The sequence below is a fragment of the Giraffa tippelskirchi genome, chromosome 4 (assembly GCF_054371585.1).
Source record: "Giraffa tippelskirchi isolate mGirTip1 chromosome 4, T2T-mGirTip1v1.2.pri, whole genome shotgun sequence".
NCBI classification, from domain to species: domain Eukaryota; kingdom Metazoa; phylum Chordata; class Mammalia; order Artiodactyla; family Giraffidae; genus Giraffa; species Giraffa tippelskirchi.
This window is the reverse complement of record NC_137278.1, coordinates 22,746,137-22,762,318: the sequence shown is the minus strand read 5'-3', so window position 1 is coordinate 22,762,318 and position 16,182 is coordinate 22,746,137. Positions and strand designations below refer to the sequence as shown.

General features: G+C 40.5%; 1 protein-coding gene across 9 annotated transcripts in view; it reads left to right on the top strand.

Annotated features, from left to right (window-relative positions):
• NBAS (NBAS subunit of NRZ tethering complex) overlaps nucleotides 1-16,182 on the top strand; it is a 325,229-nt gene that overhangs the window by 264,486 nt on the left and 44,561 nt on the right. For 5 of the 9 annotated variants that reach the window (XM_081595917.1, XM_081595914.1, XM_081595911.1 and 2 more), the window contains 2 exons: nucleotides 1,037-1,126; nucleotides 14,671-14,866. In XM_081595917.1, coding sequence (XP_081452043.1) covers nucleotides 1,037-1,126; nucleotides 14,671-14,866 — 286 coding nt within the window. The remainder of the gene's footprint in view (nucleotides 1-1,036; nucleotides 1,127-14,670; nucleotides 14,867-16,182) is intronic. The other 4 variants (XM_081595916.1, XM_081595913.1, XM_081595912.1 and 1 more) reach the window with 1 other exon arrangement.

Sequence of the window (16,182 nt, the reverse complement as noted above, 5' to 3'; positions counted from 1 at the left end):
TTTGAAAAATTGGTGCTTTGAAGAGAATTTAGTTTCATTTAAAAAATTGTACATTTTCATATAATTAAAATTTGACATATTTTTACATTTGTAAAATTCTGACATAAATTATACTCCTCTTTTCTTCCCTGTGCCCAGTTCTAGCACTGAAGATTTCATTCTGGTCTAATAAATGTTATAGTTGGTGCACAGAAGACTTTCAATAAAAATGGATTAAATCTTTCAGTAGTGAGAGAAAGGGAACTTTAGTTCACCTGCCTCTTTTTCTAAGGAAAATAAATTACTATTGACTAGGTCTATGACATTTACCTTTTAGAAGGTCAGTGAATTTAGTAAGCTTAATATGACAAAGGTATGAACATACTGAATCCAGCAGTTGGTGTAAATCATATAGCCTAAATTATTCAGAAAACTCATCTAAAACTTTTCTTCCCTCTGTTGCATTTTCAAAATTCCATAGAATTCCATGCGTACACATGTGTGGTGTATCATCATAGTAGGGCCCGTCTCACGGGCTGTTGGATTATTAAATAGCAGGATGCACGTGAAGCACTGAGCATTGCCTGGTACCTTGTAAGGGCCACGTGAATATTAACATTGTGGGAAAAAGGCCAACTGGAGGATTTAGATGGTATATATTTAATGCTTAAAATAGCTCATATATTTAATGCCCATTGAGTAGTTGTTTGAGTTTTTGAGTAACAGAATGCAAATAGATTTCCTTTCTCTTTTTCCTTTTTATTTTTATTTTTTAAACTTCATTTGCTTTGAGACTCTCTTGGTAGGAGAACAAGCCTCTGTTAGACTGTGAGCTCCTCAGGGCAGAGAAGCTTTCCTCTCCACATCCTTAGGACACACACAACACACAGAGACCTGGGACTTCGTGGGCTGCATATGCCACGAACAGCTGTGAGCTCGTGGTGTGTCCTCTGCTGGGATCCAGCTGGGTTCATCTGAGTGTCAGTGCCCTGCTGGTTTCTGAGGCTTGAGCCATCCCGTCCTGAATCCCTTCCTCTCTCTGTCTCTCCCTTCACAGTGGAGGCAGTGCTGACCTCGGGGGGCCGGCAGACCCGCTCCACGTCCTGGAGGGAGTTGTTGCCACGGTCCGTGCCAGTGTGGACGAAGGGTAAGGCCGGAGCAGTGTGCAGGTCTCACTTAATGGTGTTCCTTAGAGTCTTAGAATTACTCTCAATATCTGTGGTTATGAGGCTTCCACCTCTAAGCGTCTTTTCTAGGCTCTAAGAAAGAGCTGAGAACTTTCGGGAGATTTATTCTGTTAGTCCATCAGCTCCAGCAGGACCGTCTGCTTCTCAGGCCTCAGAGAGCGTGGTCTCTTCTCACTTCTGTCAAGGGCGGCCAAGGAGGAGACACTGCGCTGAGCATTTTAGGAGAGGAGAGGTTCATATCTCCGGGAGGTTTAGTCTACTGATTAAGTATGGGGATTCCTAGAATGTATATGTTGTATTTTGAAAAGCTTTGTATATGTAAGATCTGTCTTGTCTGAGGATTAAGAGTGTACCAGCTTTGTAAGTCTAAGAGGTGTATGTCTCCAATCCAGTTTTAGAAAGAATTTTTCATCCAGGTGGTGTGTGCGTGCTAAGTCGCTTCAGTCATGTCTGACTCTTTGCAACCCTACTGAGTTTAGCCCTCCAGGCTCCTCTGTCCATGGGATTCTCCAAGCAAGAATACTGGAATGGGTTGCCATGCCCTCCTCCAGGGGATCTTCCCGACCCAGGATCAAACTCACGTCTCGTATGTTTCCTGCATTAGCAGGCGAGTTCTTTACCACTAGTGCCACCTGGGAACCCTATTCAGATGTTAGTAGTAGGAATAACAGCAGCAGCAGCTGAATGACAAGAATATATTTTCCGGAGTTTATGGAGATCTTTCCTGTGTCTTATATCCATGGCAACCCTGTAAGGCTTTACCCCAATTTTCTTTTTTAATGGAAAATATGATGTAATAACAATGAAGCATATTTGAGAAACTGCCTCATAGTTCATTCTGTGATATTGTTGCTTTTATTTGCTTATTACCCCCCAGTTATTGTTCAGGTACGGATATATTTTTACATAATTTCAATCAAAATGTATGAACACTTCTATATTCTGTTTTAGTTACTTGCTGTTAGAACTCTTTCCATTTATCTTTGTGGATTTAGTGGTTATGATTTTTGACACCTGTGTGTATTGTTACCATTTACAGATAAGGAGAGAAAAGCTGGGAGAGAGGAATTGACTTGTCCAGAGTCAGAGGCCTGGGAAACACAGCCAGGACTCCAATCTGCCCCTGCGGCATAGTTGAGAGCTCGGTGGCCTTTAGAGCATGTCTACATGCATAGCTTTGTGCCCATGATTCGAGTGAAAGGACACAGGATAAGCCATGTGGGTGGGCTGGACAACATGGCAAGCAGGGCCCTCTACCCACTCTGCCTTTTGCTTTGCACAGGTCTTCGAAACTGCTTTGCTTGGGGGTCTTTAAATGGTAAGGAAGCCACAGCTGTGGCTCACATGGGCCTCTTATTTTAAAGACAAATGCCATTGTTCTGCATGTTTACTGTGTGTCACGCTCCATTCTCAGTTCCAGTTCTGGGTAAGTAACCTCCAGTCCGGAGGAGCTCAGAGTCTTGCAGGGAGACCAGGTTGCATAGGACCTTGGTTACCATGCAATAGCGTAGTCAGTGCTCTGCAGAAAGCGAGGTGAAGGGAGTGGCTTATTCTGTCCCAGGGAAGTCAGAGCAGGACTCACAAGGGACAGCACTGGACCTGGTCTGTGACACCTGAGTCTGTGATAAGGATGATGGAGGTGGATGATGGTAGTCCAGGCTGAGGACACGGCCTAAACAAGGCAGATGCGGCAGGCAGCAGCGCGGACAGAAATGCTGTGTGTCACTTTCTAGACGGTCCATCGAGCTATTGCCATTCCAGTCAGTCCAGCAATCAGTTCTCAGCTTGCTGCTCCCCCTTGCGTTGTTCTCAGGTACCCCAACCCGGACGCTGGCCTCACGTGATGGAAGGGATCTTAACAGATAACTGCTTGAAGCCCCTTCCAAGGGGAATCCCTCAGTCTGGTCCTACAGGGGACATCTCGGAAAGATTAGAAGGCGGTGTTTTTCTTAGTGGATTTCCAGCCGATAAACAGATGTGTGTGTATATATATATATACACACAGGATATACAGAAGAATCCAACTCGAGTCTCCTGAATACAGAACAATTTTCTTTTTAAGCTTCGATTTCCAAAGAGGAAGACATTGCGGAATGGAGAGTCAGAACGAGATCTTGCTTTGCATCCCAGAGACACAGAATAACAGAGGTTCCTTAACAACAACAAAAACAAATTTCAGTGAATTTTTTTCTTTCACTTAGAAAAGAAAAAGAAGAAGAAAGACAAAGTCCTAACTTTTATGCCTGGCAAGTGCTTTGTGAATGTGGACTGTTAAACCTGACACTCTTGGCTTCAGTTCCCCTCCCCAAGAGTTTGCTTGCAAGAGTCACAGAAGGGAGTCACTCTCTTTTCTAGGTTGTTCCCAGAGGAGTCTTCAGAATCAACCTGGGGATTCAAGCTCTTTTCAAGTAAGGCTCTGGAAATAGCAGATACAAGCTATTATATATAAAATAGGTAAACAACAAGGACCTACTGAAGCACAGGAAAATATATTCAATATCTTATAATAAATCACAACAGAAAAGAATATATATGTGTATATTTATACATACATATGTATGTGTGCATATATTTTTTGGGCTTCCCTGATGGCTCAGCAGTAAAGAATCTGCTTGCAATGCAGGATATGCGGGTACAATCCCTGGTAAGGAAGATCTCCAGAGAAGGAAATGGCAACACACTCCAGTATTCTTGCCAGTCAAAAAGGTGGCTTGAAACTCAATATTCAAAAAAGTAAGATTCATGACATCTAGTCCCATCACTTTATGGCAAATAGATGGGAAAACAATGGAAACAGTGACAGACTTTGTTTTCTTGTGCTCCAAAATCACTGCAGGTGGTGACTGCAGTCTTGGAATTAAAAAATGCTTGTTCCTTGGGAAAAAAGCTAAGATAAATCTAGACAGTGTATTAAAAAGCAAAGACATCACTTTGCTGACGAAAGTCCATATAGTCAAAGCTATGGTTTTTCCAGTAGTCATGTATGGATGTGACAGTTGGACCATAAAGAAGGCTGAGCACCGAAAAATTGATGCTTACGAATTGTGGTGTTGGGGAAGACTGTTGAGAGTCCCTTGGAAGGCAAGGAAATCAAACGAGTCAACTCTAAAGGAAATCACCCTTGACTATTCACTGGAAGCGCTGATGCTGAAGCTGAAACTCCAGTGTTTTGGCCACCTGATACAAAGAGCCGACTCATTGGAAAAGACCCTGATGCTAGGAAAGATTGAAGGCAAAATGGATAAAAGGGCAGCAGAGGATGAGATAGTTAGATAGCATCAACAACTCAATGGACATGAATTTGAGCAAACTCCAGGAGATAGTGAAGGATAGTGAAGACTGGTGTGCTTCATTCCATGGGATCGTAAAGAGTGGGACATGACTCAGTGACTGAAACAAATAATAATTCAGAAGAGTCAGACATAACTTAGCCACTGAACACAACACACATATGAGGCAAGGAGCAGAAAAGGAAATAAGGCCACGGCAGAGAGAGGGAGGTGGAAGAGGTGAGAAAAACAGAGAAAAATAATGACATAAGACCTCACAAAGGTCAGTCCACGGACTCACAGACACTTGGGAGCTGGTTAGAAATGCAGAATTTTGGGCCCTACCCACACTAACCAAGTAAAATCTATATTTTAATAAGATCCCTGGGCAATTCCTAAACACAATGGTGCTTGAGAAGCACTCCCTTAACCGTCCATCGCAGGCTCTTTAATGTCAGAAGAAGATGAGATACTGTGAGAGAAATTCACAACCTGTCCTTAACTGGGCAACCCTAGACAAACTACAAAGCCTGTCTGACTTTCATCTCCTAATCTGACAAATGGAGATGATGATACTAATAACAGACCAAGTAACGAGAGATGCAAAAGTGTCATTTTATTATTATTTTTTAAATTGAAGTATAGTTGATTTATAGTGCTGTGTTAGTTTCAGGTGTACAGCAAAGTGATTCAGACACACACACACAGTTGTTGTTGTTCAGTTGCTAACTTGTGTCCAACTCTTGACGACCCCATGGCCTGCAGCATACCAGGCTCCTCTGTCCTCTGCTATCTCCGAGAATTTGCTCAAATTCATGTCTACTGAGTCAGTGACACTATCTAATCCTCTAATCCTCTACCGCCCCCTTCCTCTTTTACCTTCAGTCTTTCCCAGCATCAGGGTCTTTCCAGTGAGTCTGTTCTTCCCATCAAGTAACCAAAATATTGGAGCTTCAGCATCAGTCCTTCCAGTGAAGATTGGCTTGTTTGATCTCCTTGCCATGCAAGGGACTCTCAACGGTCTTCTGCACCATGATACTATGCTTTTTCTTCGATCCAGTGAATGGTGTCAATTTGATCTCTGGTTCCTCTGCCTTTTCTAAATCCAGCTTGTACATCTGGAAGTTCTCGGTTCACATACTGTTGAAGCCTAGCTTTATGGATTTTGAGTATTACCTTGCTAGCATGTGAAATGAGTGCAGTTGTCCGGTAGTTAGAACATTCTTTGGCAAAGCCCTTCTTTGAGAGTGAAATGACACTGGAATGAAAATTCCAGTTCTGTGGTTACTGCTGAGTTTTCCAAATTTGCTGTCATATTGAGTGCAGCAGTTTATCAGCATCATTTTTGGATTTGAAATACCTCAGCTGGAATTTCATCACCTCTATTAACTTTGTAGTAATGCTTCATGAGGCCCCCTTGACTTCACACTCCAGGGTGTCTTGCTCTAGGTGAGTGACTACACCATCATGGTTATCTGGGCCTTCATATATCTTTTAAAAATTTCCTGACAAATAACTCCAAGCATGAACCAGTATATTGTGTGTGTGCTCAGTCGCTCATTTGTGCCCAACTCTGCGACCGCATGGACCGTGGGATTATCCTGGCAAGAACACGGTAGTGGGTTGCCCTTTCCTCCTCCAGGGGATCTTCCTGACCCAGGGATCGAACCCACATCTCCTGCGGCTCCTGCATTGGCAGGCAGATTCTGTACCACCTAGCCACCTGGGAAGCCTGAACCAGTATATATTAGTGACTCTCAAATGGACATACAGAAATAAATCCACTCAGAAAACAGATAATTAATGAGAAATTCCTCTGTGCACCATTCAAAAAGGAAGAAAGATTTCCTTCAAAGCTAGTGAGTATTTTATTAGTCTTTGTTTGCTTAAATTGCTGCTTAATCACAGTACCAGCTTTAGATGTCTTAAAGTTTGATGTATATTGAGCAATGTCAGATCATTCAGACATCATTGAGCTCTTTGGTGTTACCTAGGGACTTCACATTATTTTTCAAGCACATAAAAGACCGTAAAAAAAGAAAAAGAAAGCCCACTAGAACAAATTGAATCTGATTTCTTCTCACTCTTCATGCTCCAGGAGGCAAAGTGAATCACCAGATGCTCTCCAAGAACCCACAGTGTATAAGGCCTCCAATCGGTAATAGGAACCATGGTCACCAACCAGGAGGGTGGATCCAGTCTACCACTACAGTGGTTCGCCAGGCCACCTAAGGCCATATTTATGACTTCACAGCTGCCATTTCTACCTCATTACAATGAGATATGCCCATGCTTCTATTGATGAATGAATGTCAAAAAGATATTGTGATTGGCATAGATTTGAGAGCAGCCCCAAAGATGCTATTAGTATTTATTTATCAAAAGTCAAAATTTGATACAGAGCCCTGGTTTGAATTCCCTTGAGTCATACATGAAATTAAAAGACTCTTGTCCGTGGAAGAAGAGCTATGACCAACCTAGACGGCATATTAAAAAAGAGACATTACTTTGCCGACAAAGGTCGATCTAGTCAAAGCTATGGTTTTTCCAGTAGTCATGTATTGATGTGAGAGTTGGACTATAAAGAAAGCTGAGCACCAAAGAATTGATGCTTTTGAACTGTGGTGTTGGAGAAGACTCTTGAGAGTCCCTTGGACTGCAAGGAGATCCAACCAGTCCATCCTAAAGGAAATCAGTCCTGAATATTCATTGGAGGAACTAATGCTGAAGCTCCAATACCTTGGCCACCTGATGCAAAGAACTGACTCATTTGGAAAGACCCTGATGCTGGAAAGATTGAAGGAGGGAGGAGAAAGGGACGACAGAGGGTGAGATGGTTGAATGGCATCACCAACTCGATGGACATGAACGTGAAAGTGAAGTAAAGTCGCTCAGTCGTGTCCGACTCTTCGCGACCCCATGGACTGTAGCCCTCCAGGCTCCTCTGTCCATGGGATTTTCCAGGCAAGAGTACTGGAGTGGGTTGCCATTTCATGAGTTTGAGTCAAATCTGGGAGTTGGTGATGGACAAGGAAGCTTGGAGTTCTGCCATCCATGGGGGTCACAGAATCGGACATGACTGAGTGACTGAACTGAATTGAGTCATGCAGCAAATTCCCATTGGCTGTCTATTTTACATATGGATGGTAGTGTATATGTTTCCATGCAACTCTCTCCATTCATCCCACCCTTTCCTTCCTCCCCCAACTCCCATGTCCGTCAGTCTGTTCTGTATGTCTGTGTCTCTGTTGCTGTCCTACAGATAGGTTCATCAGTACCATCTTTCTAGAGGTTCAAGAGGGAGGGGACATATGTGTACCTATGACTGATTCATGATGAGGTATGGCAAAAACCAACACAATATTGTAAAGGAATTATCCTTCAATTAAAAATAAATTTAGAAAACCTTAAGATTTGAGATTGGAATAGTGTGCACACCACAAGTACTGCCTTTGCAGCAATTTTTCTTTTACTGTAGCTTGATTATGATAATCATTTGAAAAAAAGCCACACTTTTTACACTACCACAACGGCATTGACACATGATGCATTCAGTTGTTTTGGGTTCCGTCTTATTCTTTGCCGGGAGCCCCAGTTGTTTCCGGGGAGCTGATGCATAGAGGACATTGTCCTGGGACAGGTCCAGCTCTGTGTGTAGTGAGGAAAGTGTACACAGTGTGTGGATCAATTCCTTAACTGAGTTGAGACCTTCCTAGAATATGAGTGTTTATGTCTCTCACTGTTCACTCACTCACATTTACTTGCTGCCCCACCCCACCCACCTGTCTGTCCCTCCTTCTCTCTCAGTTTACCTATCAGTTCTCAAACTCATTTCTTACTGACACTTGGCAGGTAATGAAAATGAACAAGGTGGACTGGGCTTCAGGGCAGGGAGGAGATGGTGGAGTCCGAGAGGAACTTGAGAGCTCAAGAGGCCTTATCTAAGGCAGGCAGCTTCCAATGAGCCCTCATCTTCCATCGTTTAAAGAGGCACTAGGTTGTTCAGAAAGTAGATCCTAAGAGATCTCATCACAAGGAAAAAACCTTTTCATTGTTTTTTTTTTTTCATTATCTATATGAGATGATAGATTATCAATAAACTTACTAAGATAGTCTTCACAGTATATGTAAGTCAAACCATTATGCTGTACTCCTTATACATAGCGCTGCATATCAATTATAATCTCAGGAAAATGAGAGAAAAGAAGACCTTCATTGTGTAAAATTTTAAAATTTTGACACATTGGTATGTACTGTACATACCAATACAAAAATTTGGCTGCTGGCTTGTGCCTTCAGTATAGGAGATTGGACAAAGTGAACTTCTGCTCCCTTCAGGCATTCCAAATCTATGACATTTATGTCTACAGGAAATCATAAAGGTTTATGTTTGTCTTGTTTGAATGCAGTCTTTGCTTCCCTCATTCTTAAATACAAGAACAATAATTTTATTTTGTGTAGTGCATCATGACATATAAAGTGCTTTTCATATTTACTGTCTGTTTTAATGTACCATCACCATTTAAGTTCAAGGTTGGGTTATCTTCATATGTTTATGCCACACAAAATCTGCAAGCTCTTTTACAAAGGGTCATATTAATGTTCTCAAAATCTGTCTTTTCTCTTTGATTCGATAATTGCCTTTGTTTAGTTGGCATTTGTCTTCCATTCCTTTGTAGTTTTGTGAATATCCTCTCATGCTACCTTACTCGATAGAACATCTCGTTCGCAAATTAATCATTCACTGAACCTATTTTGGTGCCATTGTTGCTGCTGTTGTTCTTTTCTGTTAATAGAACAACTTGTATATTTCAGTAGACTCCTTATCTTTTGGGCCAGAAGGGATTGGTGAATGTGTGTGTGTTTCCTTTAGTAGTTATTTTTTTAAAAAATAGTATACTAAATTACCCTGTGTAGTATAACCTCTCTCCTGTCCCCAAAATTCTCATTATAGGGAAAGAGGTAGAAGCAAATGTCTGTGTATTTGCAATGAAACTATGGGAGATTTTTCTCTATTACTTATTTTATATCTTTTTAAAATCATTTGTATAACTTTTATAATAAGGTAAAAGTTTTGAAATCATATTCTCTTTTTATTCCTAAATTCATTAAACCCTCCCCTTGCCTTCATAAATGACTATAAAACTGGAATCATTTTCCTTCCCATTCTGTTTCTTTTTACATTATAAAAATCGTAATTGGTTATTTTCTCCCCACCTGCTTATCTTGAAAAATTTCAAACCCACAGAAAACTTGCAAAGATTGAAAAATAATGACTATAGTCTCTTCCCCTTGATTCACCAATTGTTAACATTTTATCACAAATCTTACATTCTGTTTTTCTCTCTCTACCTCTGTATATGTGTGTGTATTTGCACCACTGCAAGGGTGACTACAAATTTTAAAAACTCACATTTTATTTAAAATGTAGACTATTTTGCAGCTAAAATCTTTAGGAGGTAGTATCTAGTTGATATCCTGGACAGCTTTTCCTACAGAACTGCCCTTTGGTTCTGTGTAGTCTCATTGAGCACAAATATTTGCAGTCTATGGGCTTCCCAGCTGACACAGTGGTAAAGAATCCATCTGCAGTGCAGGAGATGCAAGAGACATGGGTTCGATCCTTGACTTGGGAAGACCCCCCTGGAGTAGAAATGGCAACCCACTCTAGTATTCTTGCCTGGAAAATTCCATGGATAGAGGAACCTGGTGGGCTAACGTCCACAGGGTCACCAACTTGGACACGTCTGAGCTACTGAGTGCGTGCACGTGTGTGCACACACCCACACACACATATTCACAGTATATAGCCAAGGTCATTTAGAACATGGTACTTCTAGAACACACACATATTCACAGTATATAGCCAAGGTCATTTAGAACATGGTACTTCTAGAACATAATATTTCTGTTTTAGGAATGAGTTCTCATAATTTCATTATAAATTTGAACTATCAACCAAAAGTTAGAGCAGTTTTCTCCAAAATGTCCAATGCTATCAACTGAATAGTAAGTTCTTAGGTAAAAGGAATCTAACTCAATCTAATGACTTGGAAAATGCTATGATAATAATCTCTATGTCACATATTGCCACAGTGTTCTGGAATTTACCTCCATTTGGTTCCATAGTATTGCATAGTCATTGACAAAGCAGTAAGATAGTCCAGGTTCAAATACTGACTGTACTACTTACTATGTGGGGGCTTCTCTGGCAGCTCAGTGGTAAAAGAATCTGCCTACCAATGCAGGAGCTGCAGGTTCAGTCCTTGGGTCAGGAAGATCCCCTGGAGAAGGAATGGCAACCCATTCCAATATTCTTACCTGGGATATCCCATGGTCAGAGGAGTGTGACCAGCTGCAGTCCATAGGGTCAAAAAAGAGTTGGACATGAATTAACGACTAAAAAACAACTTACTATGTGACCATGAACAAGTTATGAAACCTCTCTGTGGTTGTTCCTTACCTGAAAACCGGAGATGATAACAGAATACATGAAAAAAAAAATAGTGATGATGAAGTGATGTAACTCATGGCACACAATAAGCTTTCATATTATCATTTACCGCTTTCATTCCTGTTCACCACATGCAGATCTTGTGTGATTTTTGTAACTTCCATCTGGTCTTCATGGCTCCAGCTTCTTCCTATTCTAGCCCATCCTACCTGCCCCTCCACTTGGCCCTTGGGTGACAGGGTCAAAATACCAGCTTCTTCTTATGTGAAATTGGCTTGGACTCAAGGCCAAAAATGTGTTTTAGTCTTCTTTTCTCCCGAGTTAAACTTAATTTGACCCCTGCAGGCTTCACCAAAAGGGCCTGAGCATGCCCTAGTCTGCACACCTCTGTAAGCACTAACATGATCACCGTACTTCTTTGCTCAGAGACCCTCTGTCATTCCCATTCCACACCAAGTAAGACCAGAATCCTCAGTAATCATCGCTGCCACTAACTGAACTTCTTAGTTATGTGCCAGATAATATATTTTCTGCTTTATTATTTCATTTTGTGTATTTAATTCTCAAACCACTCTGCTGAATAAAGGGTTGAGGCTCAGCACCATGAAGCAGCTTCTTGGTCAGCATAGCATTGTTGAGAAGCAGTCATTTTGGGCACGGAGTCTGGGCTGACTCCTGCAAAGCCTGTCCTTTCAAAGTATGAAGCTGCGCCACCTTTTCAGCCTGTGTGTGAGCTCTGGTTATCCAGGTCAGGAAACCTGTCTTCCCTCTGCTCTCTCCTCTGATTTACCCCCAGACATCTGTGCTTTTATTGCTCCCTGAACATGCTGTGTCCTTTGAAATCTTTGTCTGTTTTTTTTTCCTTGCTGTTCTCTTTATCTGGATTATGTTTCCCTCCTTTTCCATTCATTTACCTTCCATTTGTCCTTTATGACCCTGTTCAGAGGCCACGTCCTCTGGGAAGCCTTCCCTGACTCTACCCACTTTTTCTTCCGAAAAGGTTGTTCCGATTTATATTATGTTAGTAGTTTGTAGAATAGTCATTTGTTATGTCTTTCTGTTTCCTTGTATTATTAGTTCTTTTAAGGACCAGATCATACAGTTTTTCATCCCTGAACATCAGGTACTTTGATGATGCTGATAATAAAATGAGGATAATTATTTGGATAATGGTTATTGTTCATTAAATCCCTCCTTTGTGTCACATACACTGCTGGGTGCTTCATATGCATTGTCTTGGTTTCACAGACTCTAAGAGACACACTTTGGGGATCTTTGTCTACTTAACTATTAAGTGGAAATGAGGACATTCATAATTTTTTATTGACAGTTGTTAGGAAAAGATGGAGCCAGGATTCACAGGTCTGTCAAATTCCAAAATGATACTGTTTTCCACCACACAGTGCTGTCTGCTTTGCACATAGTAGATAGTCAGGAAATACTGGTGGCATTCTTTTGCAACCCCAGCTTTGCCTTTTCTGGTACATGTTAAGAAGGACACTCAAAGGCAAAACTAACAAATAGCTTTGTAGGAAATGCTTAAGCCAGTTTGTCCATGGCATTTTGTAACGTATTTTAGTCCGATATACAAATAACAAACTTTGTTTTTTAGCTTAAATTGCCATAAAATTGTATTGGCAAGTATATTATAGAATGCACACCGAGAGAAGTATTCAGTGGTATTATAGAATTTTATTCTTCTCAGAAGTTTTAAAAAAAAATTCCTGTGGTCTTGTTAGTTCATGGAATTGGAGCTTGGTATAGATGATTTATTGCTGGAAGCCTCATAAGGATTTGGTTATAAAAAACATCTATATAATTCAGTGCTTTTCCATGGATCTTTAGGGCCTTGTGGGAGTGAGGCTTCTATGTGAGCGACCTCGCAAGAGTCATCGATAGTAATTCATCGATAGTAATTCATCGACATCATCATCAAATAATTTGTTTTCCTGAGATGGTCCATTTGGGAATTATAAGCAAAGAGCTTCTAGTACTCGACAGAAAGTTGTTCACATGCCCCACCTTCCCTAAATCCTTTTAGACTTCCTAGTTTTTTAATAACCATACATTTATATTTTATCTTTAGGGTAGTATAAAATTTGATGCTCTAACCCCTTATTGGGGCTTCCTTCATAGCTCAATCGGTCAAGAATCTGCCTGCAATGCACGAGACCTGGGTTTTATTCCTAGGTCAGGAAGATCCCCTGGAGAAAGCACTGGAGTGGCAACCCACTCCAGTATTCTTGCCTGGAGAATCCTATAGACAGAGGAACCTAGCAGACTACAGTCCATGGGGTCGCAAGAGTTGGATATGACTTAGTGACTAAACTACCACTAACCCCTTATTGAAACACAGGAAAAATAGTAGAAAAGAACGTGGACTTTGGAGTCATATTGCACTAGTATAGATGTTTGTGGGCATATGCTGTCACTTCCATGAAGCCTACTTCCTTATCTATGAAAATGGAATTTCCATGTATAACATGAGGGCTATAGTTAACAATATAATGTATATTTGAAAGTTACTAAGAGAGTCAATCTTAAAAGTTAGCATCTTAAGGAAAAAATTATATCTATATCAAGTTATGGATGTTAACTGAGCTTATTGTAATTATTTTGCAGTATATACACATATGAAATCATTATGTACTACACTTTAAACTAATACAGTGTTTTATATATATATATACATGTCAATTATAACAATAAAACTGGAAAAATTTTAAATAAAATAGTATTTATAATATTTACTTTGCATAGTTACTGTCAACTAGTAATAGTTAATATAAAATTACTGAATGATACCCAGCACTATCAGTATCATTAGTAGAAATAGGTCATACTTCTTTTTTTTCCTTTGAATTCAAGGTTTTAACTAGTTGGTGGGATAAGCCATCCGTGAAAATTGTATTACAAGAGTTATTTTGTTTGCCAAGACTAAAATAATGATATTTCAGTCAAAATTTTTTTTTCCAAATGCTTAACTGGTTATCCGCGACTCTGGCTACCACCCTTCCATGTGAACTATTATCAGTTGAGACAGTTATCACTCTAAAGCAGTGCTCTAATGAAAACTGGGGAATCCTTAATTTCCCCCATTGAATTAGTTGTCAATTCACTTCAACAAAACAAAAGTCTTTTCAGCCTTGGGTACTGGATGGGCACTGGCATACTTCTACACAGAATTTTACAATAAGCTGTACTTCTTAATGGCTTCCCTGATAGCTCAGTTGGTAAAGAATCCGCCTGCAATGCAGGAGACCCCGGTTCAATTCCTGGGTTGGGAAGATCCACTGGAGAAGGGATAGGCTACCCACTCCAGCATTCTTGGGCTTCCCTTGTGGCTCAGCTGGTAAAGAATCCACCTGCAATGTGGGAGACCTGGGTTTGATCCCTGGGTTGGGAAGAAGGGAAAGGCTACCCACTCCAGTATTCTGACCTGGAGAATTCCATGGACTGTATAGGCCATGGGGTCGCAAAGAGTCGGACACAGTTGAGCTTTGCTTAAGAATTGAAATGTCTAAGAACATATTGATTATTTTTTCTCTGCTCTGTGTAACTCATTTTAATACGATACTGTTTAAAAGTCGCATGCATTTTACATCGTTTTTAAATACCTAATATGGTTTGCTTTAAGCCATTTCAAACCTATATTTTTCCTCTCAGTAGGAAAAAAAAATAAAGTCACCCAACAAAGTGTCTAGATTTGTCACCACGTTTGATTACTGGAATTAGAAACCACTGAGTCTTTTTCTTTTTCAATGGAACTCTTGTTTTGCAGAGAAGAGCTGGTGTCCTCAGAGGACCTGCTGGAGTGGCTGCGGCCTTTCTGTTCCAACGACGCCTGGCCCGTGCGGCCCCGCATTCACGTGCTGCAGATTCTGGGACAGTCGTTTCACCTGACCGAGGAGGATGGCAAGCTTCTCGTGTTCTTTAGAACGGAGGCCATCCTCAAAGCCACCTGGCCCCAGAGACAGGTGAGGGTGCATCTGATGGTCATGTCCTGATTCCTTTAAACTGCCTTCAAGTGAATAATCAGCTTAATGCAGTCTTCCCAGTGTGTTCATCAGTACAGTTAGGTGGCAGTTAAATATGTGCAACCCAATTTGTTTTTACTTTTCTATGTTTGAATATACAGAGTAGATGATACCTCAGTCACCTGACATGTGTATATAATTTTTCTCTTCATAGAATACAGTCAGGGTTTTTCGCAGTATCAGTTAATTAGGGCAGCTTGCCCTTTACCTGGAGAGATGCAGATCTAAGTGGTAATGCAGTGTGCAGTTTAGCTCATTCATTTTGTCATGCTCTGCCCAGGCACTCCAATGCCCTCTCTTCTTTATGTAGACAGACATAATGTAGCAGAGACATAAGATCTTGGTTTCTTCATTTCATCCTGCAAGGCTCACTCAGTCTATCACCTCTATGGACTGGTTCAAACTTAATTGAACTTTGAACTCCACATATTTGATCTATTATTATTATTATTACTTCTGCTGCTATTACTATTGCTACTTAAAGTTTTGTCTTCCCACTACCGGAAAACTCAGAAACCCTGGAGGGTATACTTAACCATTTTTCAAAGCCCTCTAAGAATGCTGTGCACACATTCAGAGCTTAAATGCTTGTTGACTAAGTGGAAATGCTAATTCCTAAATCAAAGAAATACGGTGGCTGTTGAATTTTGGCTTAGATTCTAAACTGATGCATCCTGAAGACATTGGATCTAAGAGTCAGCACTTAATCAAGTGCTTTAGCTTGCAGACTATAGGCCAATAAAAGTTAGAAAGTAAGACTTGCTTTCTAATCGGCAAAAGAGCTTCCTGGAAGTCTGACTCCAACCCAATTTACCTTCTCATTTTAAAACTTTGCCTTATAATTTCTGTTGGTATCCTTATTACTTCACTTAAAGAACAATGAACCTCCTTTTAAAAAAAAGAACCAAATATTAAAAATATCTCAAGACTCATCTCAGGACATCTCCTGAATTACCTTCTATATTCTTATTTCCCTCTGTAAGATAAATAGGTAAATACTATCTATTCTGCAGAGTTAGAGAATTTGAGATTCAAAAAAGATGGATTTATCCAAGATTCTCTAATCCTGCAACATTGCTGAAACAGTGTATTAAAGCCACTAATATCTAAATGATATTCTGAAGCATCATGACCTTATCAAATTATTTAGTCTTAACATTTTGCTTTGAATTGCATTAAGAGACCACTAACAGACTTTCTCAAGAGCAGTCTGTGAACAGAAGTGCACTGGGCTGTGACAGACACTCCAGGCCCCT